Source organism: Stenella coeruleoalba, assembly GCF_951394435.1.
Source record: "Stenella coeruleoalba genome assembly, chromosome: 14".
Classification (NCBI taxonomy): domain Eukaryota; kingdom Metazoa; phylum Chordata; class Mammalia; order Artiodactyla; family Delphinidae; genus Stenella; species Stenella coeruleoalba.
The window spans coordinates 71,690,851-71,711,701 of NC_137160.1; the positions used below are offsets into that span (position 1 = coordinate 71,690,851).

The window sequence follows — 20,851 nt, forward strand, 5'->3', positions numbered from 1 at the left end:
GGACGTGGGAATGTGCTATCAGCAGAAAGGGAAGGGCTGCTTCGAGTTAACTGATTCTGAAGCGCCAACCAAAATTCTTCTGGACACAGAACACCAAGTACAGCAAGGGAAGTAGGCTTTAAAAAACGGAAGTTCTCCCTCGACGGGGCCTGGCTGGCTGTCTGGGGCTAACGTGGTAACCCTGGGTCTTCTGGCAAAGGAGCAAGGCGGCCAAGGTGAGAAACCAGTCGGTCGTAAATGCCCCACACCACGCATCTGCCCCCTGACTGGGGGCACCGAGGGGCTGCAGACGGAAGCAGCCGACTTCCACTTCCTGCAACCACAGAAGGGCTGACAACGACCCTGGCCGCCGTTCTCCTCACAGACTACAGCAACTTCAGGAAGAGGGTGTTTGAGGACGGGAGGCTTTGTGCCAAGTAGTCATCATAGTGACATTTAGAAAAACCAAATGGAGGGAAATTCTTTGCTACCATCACTGAGATGTCATGGGACAATGTTTCAGTGCAAAAAGGGAAGAGGAGAGAGGGCCAAGAAATTCAAGTGACCTTGAAAACCTTCTGCTGGAATAAAAAGCACAGCTAAGCCAGGAGTACTGGGCTTCCTACTGAAGAAAGAGCTGCTTTCCAAGGCCCCCATTCCCAGGGAATCAGCTTGTCGTGGGACCCATGGTGGCCGTGCAGTGGGCTCCTTGGGTGGCCAGACGTGGCTATTCCTCTCACTTGAACTCTACGCAAGTCTCGTCCCTCCTTCACAATTCGGGGCTCATCCAGACTAGGCTATCTGCCCCAGATCCGCCCCTGGCAGAGGCTGGAGGCAGGATAGACCCCACTCCATCTGCGGAACCTGGGGCCCACCCACATGTGCCCCGTACTTACCCCCTGAGAGGGTGGTTCCACCGAGTCAGAGACGCTGGGTCAGGCAGCAAGCCGCGTGCTGCCTCACAGACAGTGGCGTGCGAAATAAACACGGACACCGTTTGGTAACCAATGATTTTTTTTTTTTATCTTTGAAAATGGAAGCAAGTGTTTTGACAGAATACGATGGCCGCTCTATAAGAGCCGATCTAGGAGTAATTCACTGGTTTTCCTCTGGGATAGCACGGATTTAAAAAAAAAAGGCAAAACAGGAAAAATAATCCACAGAGCTTGAGGCGCCCACTGAGACTGGCAGGGAGTCCGTCCATTAAATAAGCCTACACTACATATTAAGATCAGGATAACTCGCCCTCACCCTCCTCTTCTCTCCGAACCGCATTCCCTACGGTGTTTCACCGCCATCACCAATTTTGTTCACTTAATTAATTGGGTGTCTGAACCTTAGGACACTTCTGAATCTTAAAAATGAAGGTCCTCAACAGATTATGTTGATAAAGAAACACATACAGGTTTGAATATAAATCACTATTATTGTTCTCTTAACACCTCATTATCCACTTTAATATTTAAAACACACACGCACGCACACACAAAACCACACCAAACATTCAGATGCCCTGAAACCATGGAGATGGCAATCCCACGACTGGTAAAGAACACGGTACCTTCTTCTCTATTCAGACACGAGGACAGCTTGACCATGCAGCCCAACCCACCGACGCCACGCTCTGCCTCAGCCTGGGTCCCTGCGCACAGACGCTTCCAGCCAGTCCCAAACCGTCCCCACGCCAGCAAGAGCACGTGCAAGCGTCCCCGCCGTGGTCCTAATGCTTGACACGATTCCCGTTCCACCACAGGCCCTCAGCCCTTCCAAAGCAGAGGCTCTTTAAATCTTGTTCCTCAAGCACGCACTCTGAGAAAATGGAAATGGAGAGAAGTCCTAGCTAACCCGGGAGTGGGGCAGGCCATGGGAGATCAGTGTCTGGCCGGGGGCTGGGTAGTCTCTGTGCTCAGATCCAGCCACAGTGCAGCTGCAGGGGGGTGCGGGGGAGTTCGTGAAGAGGGTGCGCAGGGACCAGTTGCACCATCAAAGCTACAGCAGACGTCTGCTTCCTTCTCGACCCTCGTCCCCAGTCTCAATATCAACATTCAACAGCACCCTCTGGCCTCAGCTTAGCAGAATGCAGTTAGCACCGAAAGGCAGGAGGAGGGAGGATGGCCGAGGGAGCCCTGAGAGAGGGGGCTGCATACAGGAGGGAGAAGAAAGGGCAGGAGCTCCAGGGGTGTGGGGGACCTGTCTAGCACAGCGAGGGGGCAGCACGGGACTCGCGGGAAAGCAGAGGATCACGTGGGGTGAACGCTTCCCTCCAGGTTTCCTAGTCTGTCTCACCCCATCCCAGGGTACTCGGGAGCCAGGCCAGCTGCTGAAAGGGACAAGAAGGAACACCTCACAGCACGTGTGGCTCCTCGTCCTGGACACCCTTGTCAAGTACTGACCAAAATCTGGAACATGACGTTAAAGTGATGAAGGTAATAGATTCTATGTGTGTAACAAAACCGCAGAAACACATGCTAGTTTAGGTTCGATTATAATCATCTGAAGCACAGGATAACCAAGAAGCAAAGTTCCATTCTGGTACAACCACCCAATTTCTAGAAAAGAGAAAGGAAACGATTCGATATGAGCTTTTTTTTGATCAGAAGACTCGATGGAAAGGGAGGGGTGGGAATATGAATCCACGTGATTTTTCAAGTCTTCCTTTTGTACAGTCATTAAGATGACCAGGTTTGTGCTGCAAAGAAGCCAGCACAGAGTGGCTACTGCTCTGATTGTTCTCAGATGAATGTTTATACAAAATAATATCTTCATTTAGTTTATAAACATACACAGTGCTGTCCCTTTCAAATTAAGGAGAAAAAAAAACCCCACACACAAATACTGCAAAGTAGCAAAATACAAAGAAAAAAAAGCTACTTTTGGTTTTGGCAACATTAAAAAAAAAAAAGAAATATAAAAAGCAATGTGGCATTGGTCCCTGTTTGTAAAAAAAAAACCAAAAACAAAAAAAAACAAAGGTACTTGGGCAGGACACTGAATCAGAATTGGTTGGTTTTCTAAAATTCAGAATATCTGGGATTATCAAAGTAGCACTTTTGTCTTTTAGAAGTTCACAAGTCACATAACACTTAAAACATCAAAAAAAGCTTTCTGGTAAAAAGCTCAGCTTTTAAACCACATTTTGTTTCTGCAAATTTGGGAGACGAGTTGAGTCCTTACTGGAATGTGGCCTATCGCTGGTCGACAGATCTGAAATGTCTCCAAGGGGCAGTGCCTCCCTCTCGCCCTCCCTGGGACCACACCAACTACCAGCCACGAGCGCGTTCCTGCTCCGTCTGCGGGGTGGGGGTGGGCCTTCAGGCTGCTATCTTTGCCATCTGCTGTTCTAACTTGGAAATACGCTCATCTTGATTGCAGATTGTGTCTTTTATAGATTTGATCTCTTTCAAAATCTCATCCAATTTGGCTTCATTTTGCTAAGGAAACGAAAAAAGAGGGGAGGGAAGAGGATGACTAAAAAGCAGCAACGTTCAGCACAGGTGGAATGCACGGGGTATAACTGTGACCTCCCATTTTGGAAGTGGCAGGCTGCAGCAGCCCGGCTGAGCCTTGTAGGAACGCCAGGAACGCTGGCTGGGCCAACTGGCACCCACAGCAAAGCAACAGTGTATCACGGCTCCTGGCCCCACCTGTGCGCCAACCTGGATGGAGACTCCTGGGACACAACTAAACTGCAGGAAGAGACTGATCCCTGCAAGGCTGCCCCACATCCCAACCACCCCGATCAGCCAACTCCAGCAGGAGCATCTTCTATGTGACCAGGGTGACGGGTGACCCGCCAGAGGCTACTGAGTTCCTATCAGCTCCTAGAAAGGTCCTTGGGAACCACATCCCTTGCCCTGCCTGCTCCTCTAAAGAGCCTGAGCTTCTCCCTTGTGGAGCTGATTCTTCTGCAGGAAACCCTGCAGTCCCCAAAGCTGTGGTGCCTCATGTGGCTTGCTCGGTCACAGTCAAAACACTAGCTCCTGAGGGCACTTTGCCTCTTGTCTCTGCCACCTCCACATCGACAATTCCCGGCCCCTCCTGGCCCCCAGAACTCCATTCTACAGCCTGCCGACACCAGCCCCCTCTCCTCCCTGGCTCAACCCTGCTCTCCCGTGGCCACAGGGGTCTTCACTGTCAGCCTCTGGTCTCCATCACTCCCCTGAAACAATTCTTGCCAAGATGCCCAGGATCATCTCTGCCTCTAAGTCCCACTCACCCCAGATCCTTCTGCCACTCAAACACTTAGCAACTTCTAAAATCTCTCACCACTCCCTCCTTCCTGGGACCTCATCTTCCCGGCATCGGTAACAGACCGACTTCTATCCTGGTCATCATAAAAAAGAGAGCTAAAGGAGTCAAACTCATAAATGTCACGTCATCAAGGTGGTTCCTACAAACAGTGCCTGTTACCATTACTGAACCCCATCCGTCCAGCGGGGACAGTGCCCGCAGACGCCCAGGCTGGCAGGCGTGTTCGGGAGGGCCAGGCTGAGCCGGCCCAGCACGCCCCAGGCCCTGCGGTCCTTACCACGCTGGCCGTGTCTGCGGTCTTCTTGGGGACGCTGATCAGGTCGCACTTCTTGTTTGCCGTGGGCTTGCTGTCCAGAATGTTCTTCTTGACCACCTTGAGGTCCCTGTTTTTGCCGGGAATGTATCCGTGCTTCAGGGAGATGAGGAGTGGATCTGCATTCCTCCCCTCGAACCACTCTTCCGCCTCCAGCGCCGCTTCGGGCCCCGCCGTGTCAGGGTACAGGTCATCCTGGAAAAGGTCAGACTACACGAGACACAGTGGAGAAATCCACAGGTAAGGAAGGGAGCTCTGGGATTTTTAAAACCTTTTAAAAACATGGATTACCTAGACAACTGGGCACTTACCTTCCTGGGGACAGTCATGATAATAGGCTCACACTTTCTCTCGTGAAGTTTGAAGAATCTTCAAAGAAGAAATAAAGGCAAAGTTGCATTAAGTGAAACAGGAGGCCAAGTAACAGGCTTAATAATTCACTCGTACGTTCTGTGTTTGCCCATCACCTCATCGGACGCATCGTGGGGAGCAGGTAGAACTCAGCGTTCCCATTTCACAGAGGAGAAAACAGAAGCTGAGAGGAGCTATGCTAGGGAACAGCGGATAGGAGACCGAACAGAGGCCTATGCATCATGGTGACAGTCAAGTTCCAATTACCTGGGGGCAAATCAACTGTGGGGAAATGATTAACACCACCGACAATGAGCCGCTTATGAGAAAATTACCAAGCCAGAAGACAGTGAACACCCATGTCTCAGAGAGTACCTATGACCTGGATGCCACGTCTTCTGCCAACGTGAAGTGGCTGAACTTTCGTTAAGTGTAAATAGGATTTTTAAAAAGGAAACGAAGACAATCCTAGGAATTAAATGTTGGCATCCGAGCAAACCACATCATACATAACACTCAAGAAAAATCTGGAATTATCCAGGGTGTGGGAAGAGTAGGAAGACCAAGCCCAAAACCTGTGCGGCTGGCCTGGGCTGGATGGCCAGCTCCACCCCCCACACCTGGGCATGTGCCCACCTGACCCAGCCTCAAGCCCACATGGGGGGTAAACCAGCACCCGCCTCACAGCACGGGTACAAAGAGAAAGGGGATCCGGGCCGTGTGATTAGCACAGCGCCCAACACGTAACCAACGCCCCAGAAATACTGAGTAACCAGGAGGGGTCCTGAATGACTTCCTTATACAGTCATCCCTCGGTATCTGCGGGGGGTGGGTTCCAGGAGGTGCTGCGGACACCAACATCTGTGGATGCTCAAGTCCCTTACATAACATGGCATAGCATTTTATATTCTAAGTCATTCTAGATTACTTACCATACCCAGTACAACGTAAATGCTATGTGAACAGTTGTAAACACAAAGTAAATGCTACGTAAATGGTTTCCCATGCGCCACAAATTCGTTTTGCTTTTTGGAACTTTCTGGAACTTTTGTTTCCAAATATGCTCAATCCTTGGATTTGGAACTTGCAAATACAAAGGGCCGACTACGTCTTTTAAACTTTTAGATGACAGTAAAATAAATGTGTTCCCAAATCCTGAATGTAATTTTGAAATTCAGATTCAATCTGTTTTGAACCACATTTTGATTAGTTTGATTTAAACCACAATTTAGAATTACCTGTGACAGCTTTCCTTCATTACTCTAGCTATAGAGTTGAAGGTATTATAAAAAAAACAAAAACAAAAAGAACCGTGCAGTGATTAATATTAAAAAAAGGGCTCATAAAGATTTCTTATATTTTTAAAGATGTAAGTGTCAATTATTTGCGTGACCAGGTCAGCACGCTTAGAAAAATGTCCATATAAACGCAGCGTTATAAAAACTCCACAGAGTAGTCCAGAGAGGCGGAAGTTACAACACACAGCCAAGCTTCCTAAGCCAAGCTAACCTAACACCCGCTGTAGAACTTTGTTTCTCTAGTTTCGGATCTGCGGGCTCCACAACCCGGTTTGGAACCTGGCTGGTCCCTCTGCAGGGCAGAAAAACCATCCCTCATTTCCATCCCAGGGAAAGGCTCTTCCTGGTTGCCTCCCAGGGGACACTGGCCACAGTCGCAGCCTGAAGACAAGCAACGATGGTTTCACTACTTAAATCAGGGTGTGATACGCCCCAGTGAAGCCTCTTAACCGCTGCATTTCAAGTTTATCATCTGAAGGATGGGGAGGGCACAGCTGGATGAAATGATTTTGAAGAGTTTCTTCTTGCTTTCAAACTCCACGTTTCTAAGAACAGGCAGCAAACAAGATACTAATTCTACGATTCTACTGCACACACACAGGTAGAAAGACTCAGGCGTGGACACGAATGGCGTAAGCAGGCTGAACACTTTCCGATACCGATTCTTTACCTGGCAATCTCACATTTGTTGACATCGAGTCCCCTCTTGGGCATGTAACCCATCCCCCTCTGAGGTTCCTTGCTGCTGAATGTGTTGAGGTAGTGGACATACGGGGATTCGTTCGTGATCTCAAAATAGCGGATACTGCTGTCACCCTACAAGGAATCGGAGACAGGTTTGCGTTTCACGTTAGCCGAAATATCTGATTTAGGTGGGTGTCTCTCTCCTCTATACACCCAGCACTGACTGGGACTCCGCTACACTGGCTGACCTTTCCTCCCGTTAGGAGGCTTGCCTCGAGCACATGATGGTTTCTCTTCCTGGCAGAGCAAGCCCTCGCTTGTGCAAGGCTAGCTCGCCCTTTAAACAGCCTCCTCTGCCTCCTCCTGAAGGTTCTGACTTTCCTGCACTGAGTCTGGCCCCAAGTCAGAGTCGGAGCAGAAAGGTTAACACCTCCGCCCAACAACTGCGCCACAACAAACAAACAGCAGACCAAGAGGGGCTAGCGGGCAATTACTGACTTTTCAGCATACCTCCACGGGCACAGACCTGAGGGCGCTAACACCAGACAATCGGATAATAAGAAGTAAGATTTTTCTAATGAAGAGACATTAGTTTTAGTGAGTAACCTTTAACTTCAGAGGAGAATGCTATCCCATTACAATGCGTCAAGTTCTGTGATAATTTGGCTTAGAATGGTCAGATTTTTTTGAAGACCTGAAGAACGTGCTAGCCTCTCTCAGTGTAAATAACTGTCTGCACAGTTACATGAACCTGCACAATGAAGGCAATCCTGCCTGAGGGAGGAGATGTGTGTGTAAGAAGAAGTGATGAATAGCTAGGCGGTACTCTGCCCTAACAACCCTCTCCTTTCTCATATTTCCATTTGTTTCAAGGATGTAACTATCTAAAAAAATGGAAGACAAGCTAATCATACACTATTTGTTTTCTACATACTCACAGTAACTTTCCACCCAGTGTTAGTAACATCTGGGTAACAATGCAGTCTATGGCAGCTGTTAACATCTCAAGTAAAATGACTTTCAAGGAAACAGACAAGATCTCAGTTTCTAAATAACTGACCTATAAAAATGTCAAGCAGGTCTGCAGCCCACTCCATCAACTGTGAACAGAAGTAAAACACCCCCAGCTTCATCCCCAGCAAGGGACTATCTGACAGGTTTGGGGAAGGGAACATATCAACAGCTCCATTTGTATTAATTCATTTATTTCAACTACAAAAATTCTAAGGGAAATTGAGCCTACAGAAGAATGAGGAATACTGAGGTCTTTACCTTCTAAAATGAAGTAACAGTAATGATAATAAAGCTACCAACACTTTAGTTAGGCAGAAAGCATCAGGCAGCAGGAAGGTGTCCTGAGTTCAGTGTGGGGTCTTCTTGTAACGACTGTCACCTCCTGACACTTGAGTCAGGCCATGTAATTGCAAGGCCTGGGCCTTAACACTGAACTCCAGGAGCGAGAACCCTCTGGAGAGTCTCTGAGGCCCTCAAAAGCTTATACCCATGGAGCACTTTTCTCTATACAATTGCTCATCTACTAAATCTCTGAAGGATAAACTTTTCTTCTTACAGGATTAAATTTAAGATCAAACAGCAAAATTACTGTTTACCTTTCCACATAAGTAAATGATACTGGTGTCGGGGTCATAGAAAGGTAGCAACACCCCATTGCTAGTGTCCATTTCATGAAGAGCAATTGGTTCCTCCATATTTTTCTGGGGAAAAAAAACACACACACACACGCACACACATTTTTAAAAGGTGAATTTTTATAAGATGATACATTTTTCATCCCTAATTAAGTTAGCCATTTCCCTAAAATAATGAAAGTTTAAACAATGCACATATGATATTCATACATGTAATTACCAACAGGAATACTAGATGAGATCCAACTCACTGAAAATTGTGTTGATTTGGCAACATAATGCACACATCAGTGTGATCCCATGACAGAGATGAGAGCCCATCTCCTTTGTGACTGCTTTCTTTTTTAAAAGTACTTTTTTCTTATTACAAAAATAAACTCATGTTCTTTTAAAAATCAGAAGGTACAAGGAAAAACATAAAAATCATCCCATATTCCGTAATCCCACGGTCCAGTGGGGGGTAGAAACAATTACCATTTTGGCCTATTTCCTTCCAACATAGAAGCACACACAGATTGGGATCATACCATATATGCAGTTCAGTACGTTTTTCCCACTTGTGCTGTCATGAACATTTTCCCAAGCATGACTATTTTGATTTAGACATTTGATCATGTTCTTTAGGAAATATTTTAACTAAGTTTAGAACTTATTTCCCAAGTCTAAAACACTGGATTCTTCACGCATTCTTTCTAAAATCTACAGTCAACAGAGACTCCTTGGGAGTATCAAGAATGCATTTTTAAAATACATTTCGCAGTAAGTCTCCAGTGAGGATGAGAACTTCACATCCAACTTAAAACAAGCATGAGTTCAGCAAACGACACTGAGAACCCTATCATCTACTGCCCAACCCAAAGGCCCGCTCAGAAAAGAGAAAACTCGAGGCTGGGGAAGGGGTGGCAGGGCTGGGAAGGGGCGTACCGGGTTCCAGAGGGCCAGCTGCCGCTCGCTCATGCGGCTGAAACCAGTGGTAAAGACGTTGCCGTCAGCCAGAAAGATGGCCCTCATGGGTCGGGCTCCTTCATGTGCTTTCTCCTTCTCCTGGGCGAGAGAGCAAAGAGGCAGCTTACACAGTCAGACTGCAGGAAGGAAAAGTGGGGGAAAGCGGGGGCTCAGACAGTGAACCCCGCCACCCCACATGGCACTCACGTCAAAGGTGTGTGTGTGTGTGCGTGTGCACGTACGTGCACGAGCGTGTCAGTACTGGCCACCTCCCCTCCCTGAAGGAGGAGGAAACAAAGCGACACCAAGGGATCTGGCCAAGGCCCCTTGGCTGGTGAGCGAGCAATCGCGCCAGGTCTGGACTGAAAGGCCTCAGTCCTTCCACCAGCCCCTGCCACCAACCCAAGTCCAGGCTCTGCAAAAACAAAACACACGAAAGAGCTCTGCCAAGCCTTTGTTTCTCAAGAGTATGATGATAACCTGAAGGTGGACGGTCGCTACAGCATCTCGCAATTTCACAGGACAGAAAGTGGAGTCTGGCTAACCCGTTCCTTAGCCTCATCTCTTCAGCGGGAGCCCACCAGCCCCACCCCTTGGAAGGTTCTAGTGGAGAAAGCACGGGGTGTGGGGCCTTGATAAGCACCAGCCATGCCTGTCACTCGACTCTTGGGAATTATCACCGGCCAAGAGCCACCTTCTCAGAGAAGGGCCGTGACGAGGCAGAGTGGGGTGGAAGTGAGGCACCTCTGGATTCGACACTTGCAGTATCAACCTGACTAAAGGCCCGAGTGTCCATCTTTTGCTGTGATGTGTGATTCTGTGGAGGCCTAGCTCAGGTGGCAGAAACGGGGACGCTGAGCTGTGGAGAGAACCCATGGCATCTTGTCAGGCCCTTTAAAGACCGACTGGGGAGCAGCGGAGGGAATCAACAGATCCACCTGCAGTCCTAAGCCAGCATGCAGTAAACTCTGTGGGTTAGCTGCTCTAGACGTGCACATTCTTAAGCAAACTGATAAAAAAAACTTTGTTTCTTTGTGAGAAATGGTCGCCAAGTGAGAGGGAAGGCTTGGGTAAAAGCTAGAAATGCACAGCTCTGGAGAGAAGGGCAACTGGGAGACAGAAGCCTGGCCGAGACTCTTCTGATTCACAGTTTGGCGTCTGCACACAGCAAAGGTCCACGGACTGGCAGTCCCAGCCCCTGTGGTCTGCCTTAAAACGCAGAAAGTTCTCACTCCCTAAAGCGCTACACATACTGGGGCTTTTGTCCTAGGAATACTTACAGCAACAATCTCCTGTTTCCTAGGATCGATTACTCTCACTTTCTTGTCTTTGGAGGCTGTGCAGATCAGACTGCCGTTCCGGTTCCAGCTCACATTGTAAATCATGTCCGAATGTATATCGTCCAGGTTTAAAAGGGCTTCCCCCGTCCCCACGTTCCAGATGATGATGGTGTTATCACAGCCTGAAAGCAAGCAGGGATAAGAAACGCCTGCACAACAACAATTTGTGAAAACTATCGATACAAATACAGGGAGGATAAACACACCTATGTATTGAAATGGAGATGCTAATTATAAGAAGCCTTACTTACTGGCAGTCAAAAACTGACGTGACCAAGAAAAAAAGAAATTTGTGTAAAAGAAACACATTAAAGGAAAAATACAGCTTGTGAAGTTTGGGCTCATGTGAAACAAACAAAAACACCAACCAAACAAAGAACAACAGAAAAATAGAACCCTATGGTTTTTTTTACGAGTTAACTGGGCTGGTGGACCCTGAGTGATCTTAAGTTTCCTTTTCTAGTAAAACAAGCATCAGAACAAATACAGCTTCTTTTTTTTCCAGAGGAACTAAAAATAAAGGGTTTAAATGGTGGTTTAGGAGGCTCAAGACAAAGACTGGATGGCAGATTATTCCCATCAACCATGCTGTTAAGACATGGTCTTGCACAAAAGCATGGAAATTACAAGTGAAGGGAAATGCCTAGCCATCTGCTCACAGCAGATCTTTATCTTTAAAAGGAGAGAAAAATAGGCCAAGACTGGCCTGATTTGAGAAGCACAAACTGTCGTCAACTGTCGTCAAACAGGCACGTGAATTCAGAACCTGATCCCCAAAGAGGCCACAGGTCCACTGAGCCACAGCCCCTCAGCTCTTCAGCTCCATCCTCCCTTCCCTCCAGGGCTGGCCCCAAGTCCCCGAGGCCCCTTTAAAAAGAGGCACCATTTGCTGCTTCCAGGACATTAGCTCAAGGATGAAGCAAAATAAGGGACGGACATCCTGAAGATGGATTCTTGTCAATAAGCCAATTCTGCAAGCACTTAGAAAAATTAGCCACCAATAACCAGGACACCTACGTTACCTAGGGTCAGAAGTAGGAAATGGGTGAAAAAAACTGTACGACAGACAGTATGAAAAGTTGGAGCTAAACTCTGCGATGGAGATTTGACCCATCCTCTGCCTCGTTCATCATAGGCAAATGAGTAACTTCAGCCACTGTGGATGGATCACGTAGTCTTAAACTATGCAAAACTATGCACAACGCTGCAATCAACCATTCTCCTCTGCGTGTAAAAGAGAGACTGGGCTCAGTCTGCTGACGATACCCTAGATTTGACCTCGATGAGGCGGCCAATAGGGTATTTTCCATGAGGGAATTCCACCTTTGGAATTGTTTTCTCTCCTTATCAGACTGAGGTTCTGAGTAGAACACTGGAAGGCTTCCCAGTTATAGTCAATTGTGATTTAAAAAAAGAGAGTCTTACTTTTTTTTTTTAAAGTAGTTCTTGGTTTCAATAGGTACCAGGCATTAGATTTTTAACTTAACTCACTACGTCACAAATACCTTTCATACCCAGTTAAAAACTGACCTGCTCCTCTCCTTTTTACTGGTGAGGAGAAAGATCTTTAAAATTCTACCGCTAACATTAGCACTGCTTTTTTACTAAGCCAATCTTATTAAGGTATAGTTTGCATGAAATACAATGCACCTATTTTAAGTATACATTGGCTAAGTTTTGATACATGTACATATTCATGTAGCCATCATCAGAGTCAAGATCAACATTTCCATCACCCCACAAAGCTCCTTCCTGTCCTTTGTATTGCTTCTATAAAAGCAGATAAAATCTCAGATTTTAGACAAAGAAAAAGATTTCTTTAAGATGAAACTTGGAAACTACACAAGTGGGAAACCAATAGGAACACTAGGACTTGGTCACAAGGGTTCACTGCAGTGCTGTTTAACAGTGAAAAATCGGAAACAACCTCAGTGTCCAAAAATAGGGGACTGACTAAATAAACAGGTATCCAGACAATGGACTATTAATGGAGTCATTAAAAATATCACACAACATGTAATGGCACCTGAAAAGGACCACAGTGTACCAGCAAGTGCAGAAAGCAGGTCACATGTACAGTGTCTGAACCCATCTTTGTATGTAAAATTGTTTATGGGCACAGAAATATCTCTGGAAAGAAACATCAGAAGGGTAATAATGATGTTTCCTCCGGGTGGTGGGATTGTAAATGATTTTTCTTTTCTCCCTTTTGTTTATATATATTCTCCATAGTACACGTGGACTACAAGTATAAGGAGAAAGATGAAAGTATTTTTTAAAAGGAAGGAGGGTATTTGACTAACAGGATCACCCCAAAGTTGGCAGCAACACCAAAGCTGGAACCCAGGGCTCCTGGCTCCTACTCGGGCTCCTTCTACTACATCAGGAATAACTACAACTGAGGGCCATGGAGGCATGGAGGGCCCCAGCAGGAACCACGACTCTGCTGAAATGTGATTATATAAGTAAGCATGTGTCTGTTCCTAATTCTAGGCAGGAAGTCCACAGCTTCCATTGGCTTTGCCCAAGTGGCCTCGACACACACACATGCACACGGGTGTTGGGGAACTCCCACATTTAGGCACCCTGTCGTGGGTTCCAATGATCTGCTTCACAACTGCCAGCACAGTCAGCATGCGTCTGTTGTTCCGTCCACACAGAGGCCACGAGAAGTGAGGGCAAGGAGAAAGCAGAGGTCAGCTCGGCTCCTACCTGCACTGAGAAGCACGTTGCGGGCCGTCGGGTGCCAGGCCACGATGCCGACTCTCTTTGAGTGGCCTTCTAAAATGACCACGGGCTCAGTCAGGGAAAGGGTGAGTCCGTTTTCTGGGATCTGCCATACCTGTTGGCAAAGGAAGAAAGGTCATCCACATGAAAGCGGTCGGCTTTCATTATCACATTTACTGTGACCATCCAGTGTGAAGCCTTGCTCTGCATAAACAGAACATACAGTGGTCTTTGGATGAAAGGCAGAATGTGGTGAAACACGTACAGCTGTTTTTCAAATGCAGTAGGAGAGCAAAGAGCAGAATATCCATAAGGTCTAAAAATGTTAGACCTCTCTGCTTTTATTTACTATTAGTAGAGATTTTATTTTAAATTCCCTGTTAATGGGGCTTCCCTGGTGGCGCAGTGGTTGAGAGTCCACCTGCCGATGCAGGGGACACTGGTTCGTGCCCCGGTCCAGGAAGATCCCATATGCCGCGGAGCGGCTGGGTCTGTGAGCCAGGGCCGCTGAGCCTTCGCGTCCGGAGCCTGTGCTCCGCAACGGGAGAGGCCACGAGAGTGAGAGGCCCGCGTACCGCAAAATAAAATTTAAAAATAAAATAAAATAAATTCCCTGTTAAGTTCAAAACTCTCCAGTTAGAAGCATACCAAAAAATTGAAAGAAAAATACAAAATGACTGAAGCACCCATGAAGAGACGCATTGGAGTGAAAACCCCTAGCTAAGTCCATGATTCTTGAGGGGAAAGCAAACTCCATCCACCAAACCTTCTTGGGGGGTGGTGCAGTTTTTCAAACATCATATTTTCTATAATTCTACATTGAGAAAATGAAAAGATAGCTAATAGCTTTGTAACATGTACTAAAGAAATCTTCTTACAAAAGAAAAACATTAATTGGACTTCATCAAAATTTAAAACTTTTGTGCTTCAGAGAACACTGTCAAGAAAGTGACAAGACAACCCACAGAATGAGAGAAAATAATTTGCAAGTCATATATCTATCCGAAAAGGGACTTTTTTTTTTTTTCTTTTTTGAGGTACGCGGGCCTCTCACTGTCGTGGCCTCTTCCGTTGCGGAGCACAGGCTCCGGACGCGCAGGCTCAGCGGCCATGGCTCACGGGCCCAGCCGCTCCGCGGCATGTGGGATCTTCCCGGACCAGGGCACGAACCCGTGTCCCCTGCATCAGCAGGCGGACTCTCAACCACTGCGCCACCAGGGAAGCCCCCGAAAAGGGACTTTTATCTCGAATATTTAAAGAACTCTTACAACTCAACAATAAAAGGAAAATAACCAAATTTTTTAAATGAGCAAGGAATCTAGATGTTTCTTCAAGGAAGATATATGAAGAGCAAAAAAACACATGAAGAGCTGCTCAACATTATTAGCCATCAGGGAAGTGCACATCAAAACCACAATAAAACATCACTTCATATCCACATAAAACATCACTTCAAAACCACAATAAAACATCACTTCATATCCACATCACTTCATATCCAGATAGCAACAAGCACTGGCAAGGGTATAGAGAATTCAGAGCCCTCATACACTGCTGGTGGGAATGAAAAATAGTGCAGCCACTTTGGGCAACAGTTTGGGAAGTTCCTCAAATGATCAAACACAGAGTTACCTATGACCCAGCAATTCTACTCCTAGGTACCTACCCAAGAGAAATGAAAACATATGTCCACACTAAAACCTGTACACAAATTTTATAGCAGCATTATTCATAACAGCCAAAAGGTGTAAACAACCCAAGTGTCCAGCAGCTAATAAATGGATACACAAAATGTGATACATGAAGGAATATATGACCACAGAAAGAGATTAAGTACTGACACACACTACAACATGGATGAAGTTTGATAATGTTAGGTTAAGTAAAGAAGCCAGTGATGACAGTCTGCATATTGTAGGATTCATGTATATGAGATGTCCAGAAATGAAAATCTATAGAGACAGAGAATAGATTAGTGGTTGCTTAGTGCTGGGGGTGGTGGAGGGGTGCAATAGGTAAAGAATACGGGGTTTCTGTTTTTGGGGGGGTTCTTTTTGAAGTGATGAAAACATTCTAAAATTGTCTGTGGTGATGGTGGTACATATCTATGAATATACTAAAGACCACTGAATTGTACACTTTAAATGGGTAAGCTGTATGTGAATTATACCTCAATAAAGCTGTTAAAACCAGATATTAAGTAACATTTAAGTTTGTGAACAGGCTAAAGTTTAAAACAATTATCTTCTTCTGTATGAAGATTAAAATGAGTAAATCTTCTACCAAAAAAGATCTTATGGAACTAGTTCATAACAAATTTAGAACTTGCCAGGGGGAAAAAATCATACTCAACAGTGGAACAAGTGAGAAACAGAATTTTCCCTTGTTGGGGATTTTTAAGGAGGAGACAAACAACTGTCTGTTTTTGACTGCTTGGTGGAAAGGCAGAGTCTGAATTAGGAGTGGTTAAGGTTCAGCTCGGTTCTCTCGTCCTGAAAAAAATCAGAACAAAAATGTTGCCAGTCTGAGGACTGCAGGAAAGTTGTGAATTAAGCGATCGTTCATAAACCTGCCTTCTGAGGGCATAAGTTTAGGACGTCACCCAATTTCCCCTGCATGCTCATCTTTCAGCAGATTTTAAACACGGCAGATATGAACAAGCATGGAAGGCAAAGGGAACCTACCTTGCCTCTCCCAACCCCTCACCCAGACCACTGCCTCTCTCCACCAAACATAACAGACTCCGAGCGTGGGCATCTGTTACCCTCCAGAGCTATCTGTTTGCTTTCACCTATTTTTATTCAAGGGTTTATGAACAGTAAAACTGCTCCACATTGAACTTCGCTATTTGAATGTAAAGCAGGACTGAAACTGTGAATAGAAGGAACAGAAAACAACTACTGGTTTAATCAAAGCACGAAGTCGGCAGAGAAACAATTATGAAACGAGACTTCAGAGACTCAACAGGAAATGCATTTTGCAATATGAATTCCGACTCACGCTTAGGACGGAAAGCGTGGTAATTCCACCTGCCGTCTCCAGGGGGCACTGTGACCACGGGCTGCTGGGTTTTCCCACAAGGATAGTAAAACCTTCACTGCCTGAATGACCGAGATTAAGCAGTGTGTTTTCTAAATCCCTAATGAGGCGTGGAGTGATGGGAGGCTTTGGATATAAGCAGCATTTCCTGTCTTAAACATGAGAGCTCATAATGGGACTTGATCTTTTCCTTTCTCTAGCTTCTTCATGCATCTTTTCCTTGGATGGCGAGGAGATGTTAATGATGGAACAAAACGTTTATTATATAATTTTAAAAATGAGGAAACTCTCTGTCCCTTTCTTTATCTCACTTTTGGCAGGTTCCATGGTTCCCTCAATGAGGCTTGTGTATTCCATCCAGGCACCTAACCCATCTCACTACCTCGGTTACTCACCTGTGCAGCACTTTTCTTGAGTAGCCACTTAACGCAGGCCCATTACCAGGCAAGTGGGGAAGGACAACTAAACCCAGGTCCCGCTCTCAAAGGGTTTACGGTCTAACAAAGCAGAGCTGTCTATGAGGCCGAAAGTCAAAAAGACAGCAAAAACAAGCAGTTGGATGGAGAATGGGCTCTGGAGCCAAAGAGACCCTGGTTCAAATCCTGCCCGGGCCTTTTACTGTGATGGTCCTCGGCAAACAGTTCAACATCACTGCACAGGGAAGCATCAGTACCTGTGCTTCCTAGGGCTGCTGTGAGGACTGAGTTAAGAAAGTCCTGGAATAGTGCCTGGCACACAGTCTGTGCCCCCAGTACAGTGCAGGGGTGAAGAATATCCTGATTCTGCTACGTATCAGCTGTATGACCTTGGGGACATTCACCTAACCTATCTGGGCCTTGAGTTTCCTCGCCAATAAAATGGGAGTAATAATGAACCTGCCCTCACTGGGGTTGTCTGGAGACCGATGTGGTAACATGAATCTAAAGCACTTAGATGGGACTTCCGTGGTGGTGCAGTGATTAAGAATCCGCCTGCCAATGCAGGGGACACGGGTTCAAGCCCCGGTCCGGGAAGATACCACATGCCGCGGAGCAGCTAAGCCCATGCACCACAACTACTGAGCCTGTGCTCTGGAGCCCGCGAGCCACAACTACTGAAGCCTGTGTGCCTAGAGTCTGTGCTCTGCAACAAGAGAAGCCACCGTAATGAGAAGCCCTCGAACCACAATGAAGAGTAGCCCCCGCTCGCCGCAACTAGAGAAAGCCTGCGCGCAGCAACGAAGACCCAAAACAGCCAAAAATAAATAAATAAATTTATAAAGAAAAAAAAGAGATGGAAAGGGAGAAGGAAGGAAGGAAATCAACGATCCAGTTTCAAAATAAAAAACACAGATGCAGAGAGCAATTTTCTAAAGAGCTGATGCTCCAAAGAGGCTGGCTGAGGGGCTGACAGGAAAAAGTCACCAGAGTAAGAAAGATAACACCGGCATGAGGATTCCCAGAGGCAGGGGAGAGTGACCAGAAAAGCCTGTACGATGAAATGCAAAGACAGTGGCATTCCGGCCTCTGTGGGGAGAAAGGCGGCCTGCGGGGAAGGGCCGGCACATCTGTAAGTCCTTCCACACGAAGCGGACACAGCCCTGCTTCGGGCCTGCTGGCCCTGCTCACAGGCCTGTCAGTACGCGGCTCTCTGCCCTCTGTAGGGCTCTCTGCTGCAGCCGGCAACGGCCTTCCAGTTTGGACTGGAGAGGTTGCAGAAGTCCCATTCGGTCCCTGTTTAGTTTTCTTGTGCATAACCTGGGATGCAGCCTGGTGTGGTGGAAAGGATGCTGGCCTGGAGCATCAGAAGACACGGTCTCCACCAGAGCTGGGACACTAACTGGATGTGTCAGCATTAAGAAGGGGCCTCACTTCCAGGAGCCTTGATTTCCTTGTTCCATACGGAGGACAGCAGCGGCTCTGCCTCCTCAGGGGTAAATGCAAAGGTCAAATGAGCTGATACATTCTGCACCCCCAAGCACTACCCGAATGTGAACTACTGCAAACGGGGTGACCTTTGACAAAACTGTCACCCCCTGGGCCTGCGTTTCCTGAGTGGTAAAATGGGACACACTCCTGCCTCACTGTGCTGTTAACAATGGTTAAATATAATCACCACATAAACGCTTAAAACAGCACTTGGCAAAAAAAGGATCTACTATATGTTCATGATTATTTTTCTTGCTGGAACTGTGACCCCTATGACCCCAACATGTAATTTCAAGTCTGGACAGCAGGATTCTATGGAATGAAATTAATTTGTCTTCAAATTAATTCAGCCCTGTACCCAACTGCAGGGCTGTTTATATCCAAGATATCATATGTGTGAAAGCTCCAGTTCATGCCCGGGCCAATTAGCACAAATGAGATCGGCTCTGATTTCCAGGCTGGTCCGTCAGCTTCTCTCTGTTCCGTGGCTGCGGCTAGGACTCTCATACCACTCGGCTCTTCCAAAAACATATGCGGTGAGTAGAGAGGAAAAGTGGCATCAAACACCCTCTGCTGTGCCCTGAGTGGGCATCTCAGCACGGCAGCCACTACAAGCTATCCCCTCTCCTCCTGATTTTTTCTTTTCTTTTTTTAAAAATAATACTGTGTATTCCTGGAATTTTCTATGTGGACAACACATTACTATGGCAATGTTTTGTCTTGTTTTGTTTTGAAAGAAAGGAAAAAAACCACAATTAGTCTCTAGGGCTTCCAGATGAAAAAGTGAATCAATCGGTGAAAACCCAACATGGTTCTGGAAAAAACAACTTTAAGCATCCATTCAGGAATGACTATATCACTGGCATCCTTTTCCCATGTGAATTTCTAAATATGGAAAAAGGACAGCTCAAGAGAACAGTTCTAACAAGAAAAAAAGCGAGGAAAGTTAAGAGTGGGTTTCTCTCAAGTAGTCATTTAAAAGTACATTTATTTGATGGTTTTATTTCTCAAACACAGCGCAAATTTAATGCAAACACAAAGTGCTTCCAGACACTGCCTCCCTGTTTTAATCACCCATCGTGAACTTGCTACCAGGTTAGGCACTAGAGTTACAGCAATAAAAACGGCTATTCCCCCCAAACGCCACATTTTTTAAATGTAGAGGAAACCAATTCCAAAGGCAGAATTAAGGAAAGAGCTGATCTAAAGAGACAGGGAGAGTCTGAGATTCTGCAGCAGCTGCAGAGCAGCAACCCCCCTGCAGAAGCCACTGATCCAACACCCCAAGGGGCAGGATGCAGAGAGTCAGGACATCCCTAAATGAACCATGACACTGAGAACAACATTGGTTTTGAGAAAATCAAGAAGTGAGAGTTGGGTTCCGATGTGCCAAGGTTATAATACCCACTTGGCCAATGGCCCAGACGCAATCTGTACAGAATGGAAATAACAAGAAGTCCTGCTGAATGACTGAGTAGGACCAGAGTCCTGGGGAATGCGCTCCCATCACCAACCACATCACTTCTACCTTTATTTCAAGGCAAAAACCGCAAGAGGAAAATTTACAACAGAAGCAAAAATGGGTAAAATAGGGAGTTTAGGGCTTCCCTGGTGGCGCAGTGGTTGAGAGTCCGCCTGCTGATGCAGGGGACGCAGGTTCATGCCCAGGTCTGGGAGGGTCCCACGTGCCACGGAGTGGCTGGGCCCGTGAGCCATGGCCGCCGAATCTGCGCGTCCGGAGCCTGTGCTCCGCAACGGGAGAGGCCACAGTGCTGAGAGGCCCGTGTACCACAAAAAAAAAAAAAAAAAAAAAAAAAAAAAAAGGGAGTTTATTTTTGTTGATTTCCACAGGAGTTTAAGACTGATTTGAGAAAAGGGAAAAGTGTCCATTTAAACTTCATCATTTGGGACCAATCAGAACATCTAGGTAAAGGCAAATAAGATGCTCCTCCTGCAAGATCTTTCCCTCTCCCAGACTCTGGAAGAACCAGTCAGGCAGCGCCACTGTCTGAATTCGCCAGTTTTTGCATCTGTGTTTGCAGATAAGGGACAGTGTTGAATCAACATCATTCACTAAACTTGCCTTGCCTGCTCTTTTATTTATTTATTTATTTTTGGCCGTACCACTCAGCTTGTGGGATCTTAGTTCCCTCACCAGGGATTGAACCCAGGCCCTCAGCAGTGAAAGTACAGAGTTCTAACCACTGGTCCACCAGGGGATTCCCCTTGGCTGCGCTTTGTATTATTTAAACACTGTTATTTTCTTAGAGCTAAAATTTTCCCAAGTAAAATACTTAACAGCTACAATTGTTAAAACTTTCTGTGAGGAGAGTTAGAAAAAAGAACTCACAGTACCAAAAATCTGGAA

The 20,851-nt window shown here is 46.4% G+C and overlaps 1 protein-coding gene across 2 annotated transcripts in view; it reads right to left on the bottom strand.

Moving 5' to 3' along the window:
• Nucleotides 1-2,448: 2,448 nt before the first annotated feature.
• CORO1C (coronin 1C) overlaps nucleotides 2,449-20,851 on the bottom strand; it is an 83,906-nt gene continuing 65,503 nt past the window's right edge. For both annotated transcript variants that reach the window (XM_079941900.1, XM_079941901.1), the window contains exons 4-11: nucleotides 13,523-13,652; nucleotides 10,751-10,932; nucleotides 9,450-9,569; nucleotides 8,487-8,591; nucleotides 6,863-7,008; nucleotides 4,855-4,912; nucleotides 4,508-4,753; nucleotides 2,449-3,410 (exon numbers count right to left, since the gene is read on the bottom strand). In XM_079941900.1, the coding sequence (XP_079798026.1) occupies nucleotides 3,291-3,410; nucleotides 4,508-4,753; nucleotides 4,855-4,912; nucleotides 6,863-7,008; nucleotides 8,487-8,591; nucleotides 9,450-9,569; nucleotides 10,751-10,932; nucleotides 13,523-13,652 (1,107 nt within the window). In that variant the 3' untranslated portion in view covers nucleotides 2,449-3,290. The remainder of the gene's footprint in view (nucleotides 3,411-4,507; nucleotides 4,754-4,854; nucleotides 4,913-6,862; nucleotides 7,009-8,486; nucleotides 8,592-9,449; nucleotides 9,570-10,750; nucleotides 10,933-13,522; nucleotides 13,653-20,851) is intronic.